Here is a 14,985-nt window from a genome sequence, read left to right on the forward strand (position 1 = left end):
CAATCAGAAGGTTCAATATGGGCCCAGCTGTGCTCATTAGATTGCCTGGTGATTCAGCTAGCAGGGAAGCAGGCTAATTCCAGACCTTATTAAAAAATTAGAGAGAAGATGGTGAATCTGGGTCATATATAATTGCTAAAATGGTAACCCACTCTGTGTTTAAAGATTTTGTAATGAACTTTATTCACACTTTGAAAGTCGCTTTTTAACAAGGAACAATTAACACATAGAAAGTCACCACTTTCTAAAAGTATAAATGTGACATGTAATAAGATTACTCATCATGGATAATATGCATGTAGACAGCACTTTTCATTTAGTATCACTAACAAATCTTAAATTATTAGAAGTACAGAACTGACAGAACACTTGCTACCAGTAAAACATTTGGCAAGGTCTGTAACTTGGAAACTTTTCTAATTTCAGCCTCGCACTCCATGTATTTTAACTATTGTTGTCAACCCAATTTTGAAAAACTTCAGGTTAATGGAATTCATCTAATTTACAAACATATAATACAAACATTATATACATGTTTTCTGGAACATGTATTACCTGTATCAAGATTTTTTTTAAAAGGTAAAATAATGAGAATAATATTTTAAATGTAATTAAGAGGATAAAAATGTTCTGGTGCTACAATCCCAGTTCTCAAAAGTCTGAGCCCTGGCAACCATAATAATCCTTTTGAAATTGTTGATATTAAGATTGAAGATCTTTGTTCCTATATTCCCACAACTAGTTGGTATGGTAAAAAGATTAGACCATAGTTTTATATGTAACATCTTTAACATTTGCTCTCTTTTCTGTGCATGTGATTAAATGTAACATTTTGAAATCCCTTAGTTCTGAGAAAAGCATAAATCCTTGTCCACAGCTGCTGTTTGACTCTGGAAACACATGCATTTTCTTTTCAAGCATCTACCATCAAAAAATCCCAAAGGACTTGAACTGGAGAGAACACCTGCATCTCTTCATTTAGTTCCAATAACAAAGTCTAAACTTCAGAATTACAAAAATAGACGCTATGTTCAGCTGTAGTTACATTTTGCCCCTAATTCCTGTGAACAAAAATGCTAAGAGCATGAAATCATTCAGGCAAGCTCTGTCATCGAGAGGATAAGGTTTTTTGCACCATAACCCAGTGGGAACAGGATAGAAAACTGGCAACAATTATAGATAAAGTACATAGTGAAGTCCTCAGGGATTGGAAAGGAAATGTAATAAGATAGATGGGCATAATTTTTACGCATTTATGCCCAAACCACAAATGTGAATTGTCTTTATTTACTACAATATTTAAGCTTTTTTTCTTACTTGTCAACTTGTGATACCAAAAATATTTTTATCTTCAAGCAGTTCATTGAGTTTCTCTTACACAAAGATATGCATCTATATTTATATTGAAAATGTGTAAAGCATCATTCTTCTAACTTTAAAAACTGACTTCTGATAGAATTTACACTATTCCAGACCAGAGTGGTGAAACAGAAAAACAAATGTTATTGATAACTTCATTTAAACCCTTGGGCTTAAAAAAAAAAAAAAAGCACAAAATTGGATTTTAAGCCCACCCTTTCCTTTCCAATTGACCCTACTGAACAAAATTAACCTTTGCATAGTAGGAAAAGTATTGAATAACATTACTGCAGAGTTATAATTTATGACACTTTTTGTTCATTTCAGTGCATTCTTTTTCATAGGATTTTTGGAAGCTGAGACATACACATACATATTAATATTCCATTTCAGAGTAATTTGCTTTCAGTGATTTGTGAAAGTATGCAGTTATTAAAAATACTTTTAAATAGAAGTGTCTCAAAATGCTTGAAAACGTAAGAAAAAAGTAACTTTTAAGATGAGGCACTACCAATTCCCAATAAACATTTAAAATGGTTTGAAAATTTTTATTCTCTACTATTAATTATTTCCACATAAAACTAGAAAAATCTTTCACTATCAATTTGTTTTTTGTCCACTGGATGGACTAATTTATCTCAAATCATCCCAAAAATAACATGATTTACTTCTTGCTTCACCACTATAGTATTAAAAAAATAAATAAATTCAGTTCAAAGAAGAACATTTGCTAATTATATTTATAAGTGTATTTTCTTCAAATTTAAGTAATAAAGAGTATCCATACATAGACTCTGAGTGCCTTGTCAATTATTTTATAGCACATAACAAAACAGTTTATTCAGCTCACACCATCTTTCCTATAGACGCTCGTTCAACAGAAAGCGCTGGTCTACAGTAATACTTTAAATCAACTTTGGCTACATAACTAAGTAGAGTAATTTAGAGCGAATTAGAGTGATGTCTACACCATGCTATTTAGACAGGCACAATCTACCATAATCATAGCTTTCACCTCTTAGGGAGGTGGAGAACGGACATCAACAGGAGAGCACTTTTTCACTGATTCAGCATATCTTCTTCACCAGACCCAGTAAACTGACGTTTTAGAATTAATTGCAGTAGTGCTGATTTAGCTGGTAGGGTATGGCCTAACACTGCCATTCGTTTTCCAAGTCCCTCATCTGTCTTCAAAAGCCAGATGAAATTAATAGACTTCACACCTTGCTCTGGATGTCAATATATCCAAGCTACTTCAAATAGAGATCAGAAGGCATTATCAAACACTAGTTCCTTAACTGAAAAAATCCTGCCAGTCATCCCCTTTCTGTATCATTACATTATTGTATACTGCAATCAAAACAATGGCGAGGAAGCACTAACACTACAGAGACATTCGCAGGGCTAAAGGATATTTAAAAAAAACACTCAGCAATCTAGTAATAGATAACAGATTTTAGAAACACAATTAAAAGTGTTAACATGGCCTAAGGCAGTGGGCAAGCAACCAAGGAGCTTGTGAACAGGTGAGTGCTAACAGAGAGTTTAGAGAGGGAGTTCTCCAGGTTAAGGAGAAGCAGATACAGGACTCTTGAGGGAAGTGTGCGCTATGTTTGGGGCTCTCTTGCTGTGTGCTGAGCTTATGTTTGTGAGTGAGGGTTGGTGTGTGTTCTTTTTTTGTTGTTGTTTTTGTTTGTTTTTTCCCCTTTGTGGGTGAGGCTTTTCTTTTTTTTTTTCTCCACTTCCCCTTTTCCCTCCCCCTACCCTTCATGGAGTGTGTGTTGTGATTGGCAGGTGGAAACTGTTGGCTTCTAATTAAAGTTTGAATTCTAGAAGCCTCTGCTGATTGGCTGAGCCTTGGTAGGGACTTTCAGGCACTCCAGGGCTTTATAAGTCAGTGGGCAAGCGACCAAGGAGCTTGCGAACAGGTGAGTGCTAACAGGGAATTTAGAAGGGGAGAGGGAAGGGGGTGAGGTTCTCTTGCCTTTCTTTTAAAATCCCTTCTCCAGGACAGCAGCGATGGATGGTGATAAGTCTGCTGTTACCACCTACACAGAATGTGTCATGTTTGTCTTCCACCCAGAAGAAAGAACATATTTCATCTGCACGAAGTGCAAGCTGGTCGCCATTTTGGAGGAAAAAATTAGAGGACTGGAGACCCAAGTGTCAACCCTATGCTCGATCAGAGAGGATGAAGACTTCCTTGATAGAAGGCAGAGTTTAATCCTTCAAGCATGGCAGGCAGAAGAGCCAGAGAGGGCAGTATATGACCAGGAAGAGAACTGGCAGCATGTAACTTCTAGAAGGGGAAAAAGGCCAACACGGGAATCCCCCAATGCTATAGAGGTAAGTAATCGCTTTCAGGCTCTCTCCACAGGCTCTAAAGTGCTGAATGCTTTGGAAGGGACCTCACAAGGAAGAAACTAGAAGGGAACACCATCTATTGGAAGGCATGGCATACCTAATCCTAGGGATGGGGGTTCCACGGCAACCACCCACAAAAGAAAACGACGGGTGGTGGTGGTGGTGGGGGACTCCTTCTTAAGAGGGACTGAGCCATCCATCTGCCATCCGGACCTGGAATCTCGAGAGGTGTGCTGTTTACCGGGAGCTCGCACTTAGGATGTGACTGAGAGGCTTACCAAATTGATCAAACATTTGGATCGCTATCTCTTCCTGCTTCTCCATGTGGCAACTAATGATATGACCTTGAGCGGGTTACTGCAGATTATGTAGCACTGGGAAGAAGGATCCAAGAATTCAGAGTGCAAGTGGTGTTCTCGTCCATCCTCCCTGTGGAAGGGAAAGGACTGGGCAGGGATCGTCGAATTGAGGATGTAAATGCGTGTTGCGCAGGTGGTGTCGCAGAGAGGGCTTTCGTTTCTTCGACCATGGGACTCTGTTCCAGGAACAAGGATTGTTAGGAAGAGATGGGATCCACCTAATCAAGAGAGGAAGGAGCATCTTTGCAGGCAGGCTCGCAAACCTAGTGAGGAGGGCTTTAAACTAGGTTCATCGGGGGACGGTGACCAAAACCCTGAGGGGAATGGGAAAATCGGATACCAGAAAGAAATGCAAAGAGGAACAAGCAACAAAGGAGGACCCCTGATTCAAATGGAGAAGACAGGGTGATCAACTGGTTATTTCAGGTGTTTGTACACTAATGCGAGAAGCCTGAGCAACAAACAGGAAGAACTGGAGGCCCAGGCCCAGTCCAAGATATAGGATTTAATTGGGATAACAGAGACTTGGTGGAATGACTCGCGTGACTGGAGTGCTGTCATGGAAGGGTATAAACTATTCAGGAAGAACAGGCAGGGGAGAAAAGGAGGAGGAGTTGTACTATATGTAAGAGAGCACTATGATTGATCTGAACTACAGTATAAAGAGGGAGAAAAACCTGTTGAGAGGTTATGGGTTACGTTTAAAGGAGCAAACAACAACAGTGATGTTGTGGTTGGTGTCTGCTACAGGCCACCGAATCAGGTGGATGAGGTAGACGAGGCTTTCTTCGGACAACTGAGAGAAGCTTCCAGATCGAAGGCCCTGGTTCTCATCGGGGACTTTAATCACCTTGACATCTGTTGAGAAACCAATACAGCAGTACACAGGCAATCCAGGAAGTTTTTGGAGAATGTTGGGGATAACTTCTTGACACAAGTGCTGAAGGATCCGACCAGGGGCCGTGCACAGCTTGACCTTCTGCTCACAAACAGGGAGGAACTAATAGGGGAAGTGGAGGTGGGTGACAACCTGGGAAGCAGTGATCATGAGATGGTAGATTTCAGGATCCTGACCAAAGGAAGAAAAGAGAGTAGTAAAATACATACCTTGGACTTCAAGAAAGCAGATTTTGACTCCCTCAGGGATCTGATGGGCAGAATCCCCTGGGATGCTAACATGAAGGGGAAAGGAGTCCAGGACAGCTGGCAGTATTTTAAAGAAGCCTTATGTAAGGCACAGAAAGAAAACATCCCGATGCGTAGCAAGAGAGGCAAACATGGTAGGAGACCTGATTGGCTTACAGGGGAAATCCTTGGTGAACTTAAGCACAAAAAGGAAGCTTACAAAAAGTGGAAACTTGGACAACTGACCAGGGAGGGGTTTAAATGTATAGCTCCAGAATGCCAGGGGGTTATCAGGAAGGCGAAAGCGCATATGTAATTGCGACTGTCTAAGGATGTGAAGGATAACAAGGAAGGTTTCTACAGGCATGTTAACAAGAAGGTGATCAGAGAGGGTGCACAGCCACTACTGGATGAAGTAGGTAACCTAATGACAGATGATATGGGGAAAGATGAAGTACTCAATGCTTTCCTTGCCTCTGTATTCACGGATAAGGTGGGCTCCCAGACAAATGCGCTAAGTGACGCAAGAGGGGATGAAGATAGACAGCTCTTGATGGGTAAAGAACAGGTTAGGAACTATTTAGAAAAGCTAAATGTACACAAATCCATGGGTCCGGACTTAATGCATCGGAGGGTACTGAGGGAGTTGGCAAATGTCATTGACGAGCCTCTGGCCATTATCTTTGAAAAGTCGTGGAGGTCGGGAGAAATCCCAGATTGGAAAAAGGCAAATGTAACGCCCATCTTCAAAAAAGGGAAGGAGGACGATTCAGGGAACTATAGACCGGTCAGTGTTACCTCGGTTCCTGGAAAAATCATGGAAGGGATCCTTAATTAATCCATTTTGAGTCACTTGGAAAAGAGAAAAGTGATTAGGAATAGTCAGCATGGATTCACAAAGGGAAATTCATGCCTGACCAATCTGATTAGCTTCTATGATGAGGTAACTGGCTCTGTGGACGTGGGAAACTCAGTGGATGTGATATACCTTGATTTAGCAAGGCTTTTGATACGGTCTCCCACAATATTCTTGCCAGCAAGTTAAGGGAATGTGGATTGGATAAATGGACAGCAAGATGGGTAGAAAGATGACTAGATGGCTGGGCCCAACGGGTAGTGATCAACGGTGTGATGTCAGGATGGCGGTCAGTTTCTAGCGGAGTGCCCCAAGGTTCGGTTCTAGGACCAGTTTTGCTCAATATCTTTATTAATGACCTGGATGAGGGGATGGATTGCACCCTCAGCAAATTTGCGGATGACACTAAGCTAGGCGGAGAGATAGATACGCTTGAGGGCAGAGATAGGGTCCAGAGTGACTTGGACAAATTGGAGGATTGGGCCACAAGAAATCTGATGAGGTTCAAGAAGGACAAGTGCAGAGACCTGCACTTGGGACAGAAGAATCCCAAGCACTGTTACAGTCTGGGGACCAACCAGCTAAGTGGTAGTTCTACAAAGAGGATGGAGAAAGGCTGTTCTCAGTAGTGAGAGATGGCAGAACAAGGAGCAATGGTCTCAAGTTGTGGTGGGAAAGGTCAAGGTTGGATATTAGGAAAAACTATTTTACTAGGAGGGTAGTGAAGCACAGGAATGGGTTACCTAGGGAAGTAGTGGAGTTTCCATCCCAAGAGGTGTTTAAGTCTCGGTTTGACAAAGCCCAGGCCGGGTTGATTTAGTTGGGATTGGTCCTGTCTAGAGCAGGGGGCTGGACTTGATCACCTTCTGAGGTCTCTTCCAGCTCCATGGTTCTATGATTCTATGAACATATAAAGTTACATTTACGGGCCAGAACTGTTATTAACAAAATCAAAATTAAAATCAAAATTAACTGGTATTTTTATATTAGAAAGTAATTTGATATCTGCACAAGGCAAACTGATACTGCCCTGTCACACTTTTTTGTGGACATACAAATACACACAAAAAGAATCAGTCTTTGTTAAGAAATGGTTAAAACAGATGACAGACAGACAGATCTCCCTTTTCCTCTTAATATTTTTGTAAAAATCACTTTACCAAGTCTACTAGGTACACAGGTTTGTCTACTAGGTTACAATCACTGTAATTTAATAATAATTCTATAAGTTCTTGATTCTCCCACCAGCAACTCATTAAGTTGCAAATAGAAAGAAATGTTATTGTAGTGTTTATTAATTATTATTCATTCTTATAATACTTTTGGTACGTACTTCCAAATGAATAGTAACTCTTTTTTAAACTGTGCAGTGTTTCTGCTTAGCAATGTACACCCATTTCAGAAACAGTCCATCTACTCCACTAGTTGTGAATCTCAGAATTTGATTCCCTATCTAGGCAGAAACATCAAATTACCTAACTTTGCTAACTGTTGCTCATGTCCATTCCATTCTAGGTGTATGCTTACCCCTATGCACAGCTATTGGAAATTTTTGCCTTAGCAATACCTGCAGAGTCGCCATGGCCTGAACGCATGCTTCCAGACGGAAGGCCCTTGTTTTCATGGCATTGAGAACTACTTTAATAAACTCTCTGTGCTGGACCGGCATCCATATTGATTTTTCTATATTTATTAACAGGCTCAGCCCACTTCAGGGGGAACGCATCAAATGGAAGCTTCTCTTGAACCTTTTCCGAAAACCTCCCTTGATGAGACAGTGATCAAGATACAGAAAGAAATGGACTCGATGCCTGAGGTATGATGCTCATTTCCAGTGCCACACATTTCATGAACATCCTTTGGGCTGAGGACAGACCAAAGGGTAGCGCCATGAAATGGAAAGAGATATTGGAGGGCCAGAGAGATCATGACAAACTTCAACTTTCGGAGAGATTTTTTTTTGAGGCCACACAGGTCCAGGATGGGTTTCAGGCCTCTTTTGGCCTTCGGAATTGTTGCCGGCAAGAGTAAGTCTCAGGTCCGACACTGGATTCTCAAAGTACAAAGGACGCTACACAGGTATCTGTCAAATACAAGTAGTTTATTTCCTGACAGCTAACAGCTGCACCCCTTAACTAGAACTGCAACATAAAGAAGTGGCATATCTTACATCCCTTCCTGCTAGCTGGGGATCCCGAGTCGGCTACGGACAAAGTAGGAGGTTGTCTCAGTTTCCGAAGCACTGGTACCCAAAGTCCATCGGTGAGGTCCAAATTGCTGTGCTTTGGTGCAGCCTTAAATATAGTTCTCTGCCTTGTTTGTGGCAGTTTATAAATTTCCAGGGGATACTCCTTACTTAGCTGTTAGTTATCAATCTGGTTCTGATCTAGTTCTACTTGCTCTTTGGCCTTGTTTACGTGATCAGTATGTTAGGGTAAACAGAATTGTTTATGCGTTCTTGCCCTTTACCCTTATCTTGTATTTGTTCTTGCTATACTGGCAACAATGCTCATCTTAAATGGCCTATGTTTCCAAAGACTTGCTTCTGGCTCATTAGACGTACGGGAAAGGGAAAGGGGGGAAAGAAGGCAAGCCTCACCACCACTAAACTTGCATGTACAAAGTTCTTCCGCAATTAACCCCTACAGGAATTAGAAAGCATTAAGAGTAGAACCTTCTTCCTTCCATTTCCAGAGGAACCGCTTCCACAGCCTCCAACTGCAGGAACATGATCTCCTGAACCAGGAATTGTTCAGGTGAGAGATCTCTGAACCCGGACATGGAAGCAAGGGCATGGGAAAGAAGGCTATCCACAAACTGAAGGGTGTAGCCTGAGCTACTGTGTCCAGGACCCAGTCAAGCTGCTAGGGCAATAGATGGTTGAGGAAAAGATGGGAAAGATCTGGTGGGGTGACTTTTGGCCTCCGGGTGTTCAGCAGGTCAGGAATGAGCTGGTGAATGTGAGGAAGAAAGGTGATGGCTAAACCCAGGGTCTCTTCATCTTGCAGATTACTGATGGGTCTGCCAAGGTCTCTACAGCGGTGGAGGACAGAAAGGCTTTCTAGTTCCCTGAGGGGAATGCATGCAAATTAGTGTCCTTCAACCAATGTAGATGGGTATCCATCTGGTCAGAGAACAGCCCCACTGTGCCAGAGGTTCTGACTAGAGGTCTGCATCTCCTTCCTGGGAGAGGCCTGCCATTTGGAGCCAGGAACTGCATCACTCCCATCAAGTCCATTGCATCCGACATCATTTGCAGAGAGCATCTGGCTGCCACAGTATCTTACTCCATTAAGGTGTCAACCTTTGGAGCCTGATCCTGAGGAAGGGATTCTTGGAACTTTCTAAGACTGTTCCAAAGATTAAAATTATATTGGCCCAGAAGGGCTTGTTGGTTTGCCAGCCAGAATTGTATGCTGGCTGTTTAACATTTTTTTCTGCCAAATAAATCACATTTCCCATTCACATTTCTTTATTTTTAGGAGCAGAGGCGGTGGTAGGGATCTGCTTGTCTTTTTTGTTGGCCGCATCACAACCTGTGAGCCCAAGGATACTCAAAACCTTTGGCTGGCACGAAGTATTTTTTCTCAATCCATTTTAAGGTGGGTGGGAGGGAGGACGGCACCTACCCCAGTGCCTTGGCAATCTTGAGGACCTCATCATGAGCAGACAGAGCAACCTGGATGGGCATGGAGGCCAAGAGGACATTGAAAAGTGTGTTCTTCTGCTCCGCTCTCAACCTCTGAGTTTTCAGCCACCTGCCAGAGAAGGGCTTGATGCTCCCTAAAGGGCTGGCCTTGGAAGGTCCCACAACCACCTCATCAGAGTTAGATGAGGAGGACTTGGCCACTGGTGGACACACTGAGAGCTCAGCCACCATTATTCTTCTAAATTGACTGCATCATAAACTTTCAATATCCTTTCCTCCTCCAAACTCAGTTTAAACCTATTATAGCTCTCAAACTACCCAAATTAGCTTTAATGGTTTCTTGTCAGCAGCTTCAGATGATGTTCATAACACCCTTTATACACTCATAAATGGAAAACAAATACTTTGTCCATATGTAGCTGTCATGGCTTTCATTCCAAAAGGAAAAGGAAGAGGAAAAATTGTCCATTTTCAGCACTGCACGCTCTTTAGCTGCCATTCAATGTTTTCTGGATTCTGAAGACAGAATAATGGGCTACTGTACTGTGATCATCTATTCTGACCTACTGTATAACACAACCTTAAGAACTTCTCCAAACTATTTTCTAGAATATATCTTCTAAAAACACAACCAATTCTGATTTTAAAATGGTCAGTGATGGAATATACATCAAAGCTTGGTAAAATGTTCCAATAGTGAAATATCTTCATTGCTAAAATGTTCTTACTGCCATCCAAATTTGTCCAGCTTCAACTTTGAGCTATTGGGTTGTGTTATACTAATCTCTGCTAGATTGAATAGCCCATTATCAAATATTTGTTCTCTATGTAAATACTTAAAAACCTCTTAACCTTCTCTTTGGTCAACTGAACAGATTGAACTCTAAGTTTATTGCTACAAAGCATGTTTTGCAATTCTTCAATCATTGTGTTGGCTCTTCTCTGAAGCACCTCCAATTTGCTAAGAATGAAACTGGCTACTTGATTTGTAGTAGCATTATAAACTTACAGATCTGTTAACTGAAATTGACAAGAATAATTATGAAACACTTACCATAACTCCTTATTAGGATTTATTTTGCTCCTGCCTCACTATAATGAGCCTCTCCATGTCCATGTACATAAATCTGGCTCTTTTTTTTTTATTTTCCATCCTATCAAATGTTATCTCCCAATAATCAGTTAATTTTTTTTATAAAAGCTCAAATATTAATAGGAACTTTTTTCATGGTGATCTAAAGTATACTTAAATACTATAAATAATAATTATAATTTACATAATGAGAATAGGTATATACAGTCCTTTAAAATGAGTTGTGTGTGTTAGTCAAACATCAGCTCCTTAAACTGAGAAACTGGAAAAGAAAAGGTATAAAACAATATAAATGTCAGGGATAAGAACCATGAATATGTAGAAGGGTATGCAGTCACTAAAGTGAGAAAACTGCTGAGGAGTAGGTAGATGTTCAGAAGCTTTTTTAAAGGAAAGAAAAGGGGATGTCTGAATGTTGACTGCTTCAAGCAATTGCTCATTGCAGAAATTGAAATACCTAACAATCATTATAAAAATCTTACTATAAATATTTAAAATATGGCTACAGTGCTATTAAACGGACAATTTAGCGAAGAAGAAAAAAACAGCACACAAGACAATATATTCAAAGGGGTCTTGGCATAGCCTCCATGTGTACGTTGTGCTTACAGAAATGTATTTTTGTTTTTCAGTGCTGTGTGTGCATTTAATTTTATTTCCCTGGTACAATTAGTACATTTGTCAGCTAACCATATCATTAGTTTTGATCTTTAAAACTATATCAAGGGTGAGAACAACATTTTAAACATAGGAAAATGTGATTACTACATCAACACATATTAGCAGGGAGATGTAATGCCAGATACAGTATGAGAAACTGCTTTTATATAATTGTTTTTAACTAATTGGATTTCACACTGACAATATCCATTTAAACAGACCACCAGTTGCCAATATTTTGTTTAAATACCACAGAATTCATGAACATGTCACATGAGGGCTCATATCTATACAGGCATTACCAAACCTTTAAAAACAGCAAATTTAAGTCCTACACAAACTTTTCAGAAAACCTCAACTTGCTTACCCTCTACATTTATAGCAGTGTAGCAAGATAGATAAGCCTAAATGTCTGGTTTCCAAACTGTTTCCAACATTGACACTCCTTTGCTATCTGGATTAACTCATTTTTAATAGAAATTGTTTATGCTACAGATTTACAGGAATCATTTTGAATCTTATATAAATTCAGAACTAACTTGTGCTTCTGTATATGAAACCTTAGTTAAATATGAAACTGTGATAAAATTAACATCTACAACATGGATTTTGTCAAACTAAAAAATGTAGGCAGAAGACAGTATATATTTTTTTCAAAGCAAAGTCAATTAAGCATGCCTTATCTAAGGCTACGTGAGGCATAAGGATCTTGCAGAAAATGGGGATTTTGCACAAAAAACCCCGTCCACACTATTTTTCGTTCCATGAAAACCCTTTGCACAAAAACTTTGTGCATAAATTATGCAAATGAGACAAGGTGATATGCTAATCTGTACCTCATTTGCATACTCAATGCCGGCAAAACCAGCAGTGTAGACGAAGCCTAAGTGAATATATATTACAGTAGTATGTTTTGTTTTTATGTTTCAGTGTGAACTAGACTGACGTTATAATTTGTGCAGTATCTGAAACAGATACTGAGGCATTTGGCACATTTTATATCAAAACCCTCTTTAAAAATTACATTGGATATGAAAATGTAATGCGATACCATCTTAACAAGAGTTCTGCACTTACCAGAATTATGGCAGTAATCCATATACTGTGGACTCTGGATTGTAAAAGCTACCAAATCTGGAGCTAAGAGAGATTCTGGCTTTCTACTTTCATTGAGCCATTTGCTGCTGTGTAGGTCTCTGGTGTCAGAAGGGCCTTGAACTAAAGGAATCAGCTTCTCTTTTCCACCATCACCTAAATAAAAGTTAAACTTTTTACACATATTATTACAAGCTAATTCAACATTAGCTTTCAGTAGCCTGATTAGGACAGTTATTAAATGCACAAGTATAGACAAAATACAAAGGAGCATTAACTAATACTTGTTAATAGTAAAAAAAACTTCCTTATAAACTTATTTTGCAAATTTTTATATGCAGTAGAATTTAAAATAATGTTGCCAGATGAACCAAACAAGTCTCATTAAATAATCTGTAAATTACTGTCTCCTGACTAATAAAATAGTCACTTATCTCAACAATCACTTGGGAATTCCAAAATCACATTTAATTATAATTACTACGTTTAAAAAGCTCTAAACACTGATTACATAAGGTATTTGTATGGATTGAATTACTGTATACACATCTCTTCACTAAAAGCAGTAAAGAGTCATTACACCACAAAACCTTGTAAAAACTCCCGAACTGAAAATTTTACTTGTGTCTTATTTGAAAAGGAGACAAAATTTTTTAAAAAAACCATAACCTTAACTATTTAGAAAGTGGGGCAAAACATAAATGTACTATATTATTTATAAAATCCACTTTTCCTATACATTTTACAATGTTATTAGACTGTTTTTTAATTCAAAATCCAACACTTTTTTTTTATTTTATTCATTTATTATCAAAATTGAATGCACTATGCACATGATGTATCAACCTGGCACAATAAAAAAAACATTGAACGAAAAAATCCCTCTCTGATTCATAGGAACAATGAGTAAATTCTTGTTTCAGTAACTCTCCTTGTAAAAAGCAAGGCCAATTCTCCTATACAGGCAATAAAGTTTTACATGGTCCAGCTGCACATACCTGGGGCTTTGGCGCAAATTTTTATTGATCCCACGGTCCCAGAGGCACATTTGACCAATGATGTGCTGCAGTACTTCAATTCAACATTCTGGACTGAGCCCTCAAGAGTTGGCAGGGGATTCTTAGATTTCACACCTAATAAAAGAAAACTGCAAGTGTACTAGCATGTTGAATTTAAATATTTTTATATTTCTTCACCAAGGTATTTAAACTTAATTACACTTTAATTATCTATGTTAGATGTTCTTATACCATATTTGTTGCTATTCATAGCAGGCTTTCTGAAGTGAGAGAATATCGTGTGTGTGTGTCTGTGTGTGGTTTATTTTCATACACATATGGCAATTTACCATTTTTAGAATATGTATATACACAAATCCATACACTTTTATTTCATTTTATAACTGAGTTATGACACTTCAACTGCTCTCTATCAACATTTTCATTCTAATTCTTTAATTTGAGGATCTTAAATGACTAAAAATATTCTCAACTGACACTTAGAAAACAGGGTTTCATTCAGTAGCAAAATCAAAACATACGTATATGCAGCTGAGTAGTACAGCAGGTTAGTGCAACTGCCATTTCACTACGGAAATCAGAGTTCAAGCCTTGCCTTAGGTCACAAGTTAAATATGTTTGGTGGTCTCTTCTTAGTCCCCATTTGTGCACACAGAAAGTTACAACTCAGTTTGGAACAAATCAGTGCTGTTGGCAGTCTCTTCTGAAGAGATGCCTAGAACTATAACAGCAGGGGATGTGGCAGTCAAAACTTAGGTACCTTGGCAGAGTTCTTTGTACATAACACCACGCACACAAACTATGGACGGTTAAAGTCAACTCTATTACTCCATTGATATTCACCAACAGAAAAACAACATTTATTAATTTTTTAAAATTAGTTTGATATTTTTAATTTGCAAGAGGTGGAGGAGAAATTGAAGTTAGCATTTTATAAATGATTTTCCCCCTACACAGAACTGACATTGAATTAAAATATGGCAAGCATTTTGTTCATTATGTAAGGATTGGTCTAATTTGGGGGATCATTTCTATGCACAGCTAACACAGTATCCCTGCCAAAATCCGTATTTATATAACAAACCTATTACAATCACTCAGGCAAAAATAAAAGCACTGATACATATTTTCATTATAAAGCAACTGGACAAATACATATATTTTAAGTCCCCTAAATACTTAACCAATTATTATTTTCTCTGAGTGGCTCTCAAAGACATTAAATAATACTATTTTGATTATTTTACTTAACCAGGAATAGAAACACCACTTAATTTACAAAATGGTAATAGGCAGAAAATTCAGAATTACAATAAACATCCAATAATCCGGCACCTTCAGGACCCAGGGGGTGCCGGATTATCAGATATGCTGGACTATAGGAAGGGGGGGCCTATGAGGGGTCT

General features: G+C 39.0%; 1 protein-coding gene and 1 long non-coding RNA gene across 11 annotated transcripts in view; one reads left to right on the forward strand and one right to left on the reverse strand.

Annotated features, from left to right (window-relative positions):
- VPS13B (vacuolar protein sorting 13 homolog B) overlaps positions 1-14,985 on the reverse strand; it is a 999,042-nt gene that overhangs the window by 633,864 nt on the left and 350,193 nt on the right. For all 10 annotated transcript variants that reach the window (XR_012901295.1, XR_012901296.1, XM_075920306.1 and 7 more), the window contains 2 exons: positions 13,559-13,693; positions 12,543-12,716 (listed from right to left, as the gene is read on the reverse strand). Coding sequence is in view for 8 of the 10 variants with exons in the window: in XM_075920306.1 (XP_075776421.1) it covers positions 12,543-12,716; positions 13,559-13,693 (309 nt within the window). In the remaining 2 variants the exon portion in view is untranslated. The remainder of the gene's footprint in view (positions 1-12,542; positions 12,717-13,558; positions 13,694-14,985) is intronic.
- On the forward strand, positions 7,758-9,196 carry LOC142826983 (uncharacterized). The gene is made up of 3 exons (XR_012901299.1): positions 7,758-7,879; positions 8,758-8,819; positions 9,072-9,196. It is a non-coding gene; the product is annotated as an uncharacterized LOC142826983 (long non-coding RNA).

The sequence above is a fragment of the Pelodiscus sinensis genome, chromosome 2 (assembly GCF_049634645.1).
Source record: "Pelodiscus sinensis isolate JC-2024 chromosome 2, ASM4963464v1, whole genome shotgun sequence".
NCBI classification, from domain to species: Eukaryota; Metazoa; Chordata; order Testudines; family Trionychidae; genus Pelodiscus; species Pelodiscus sinensis.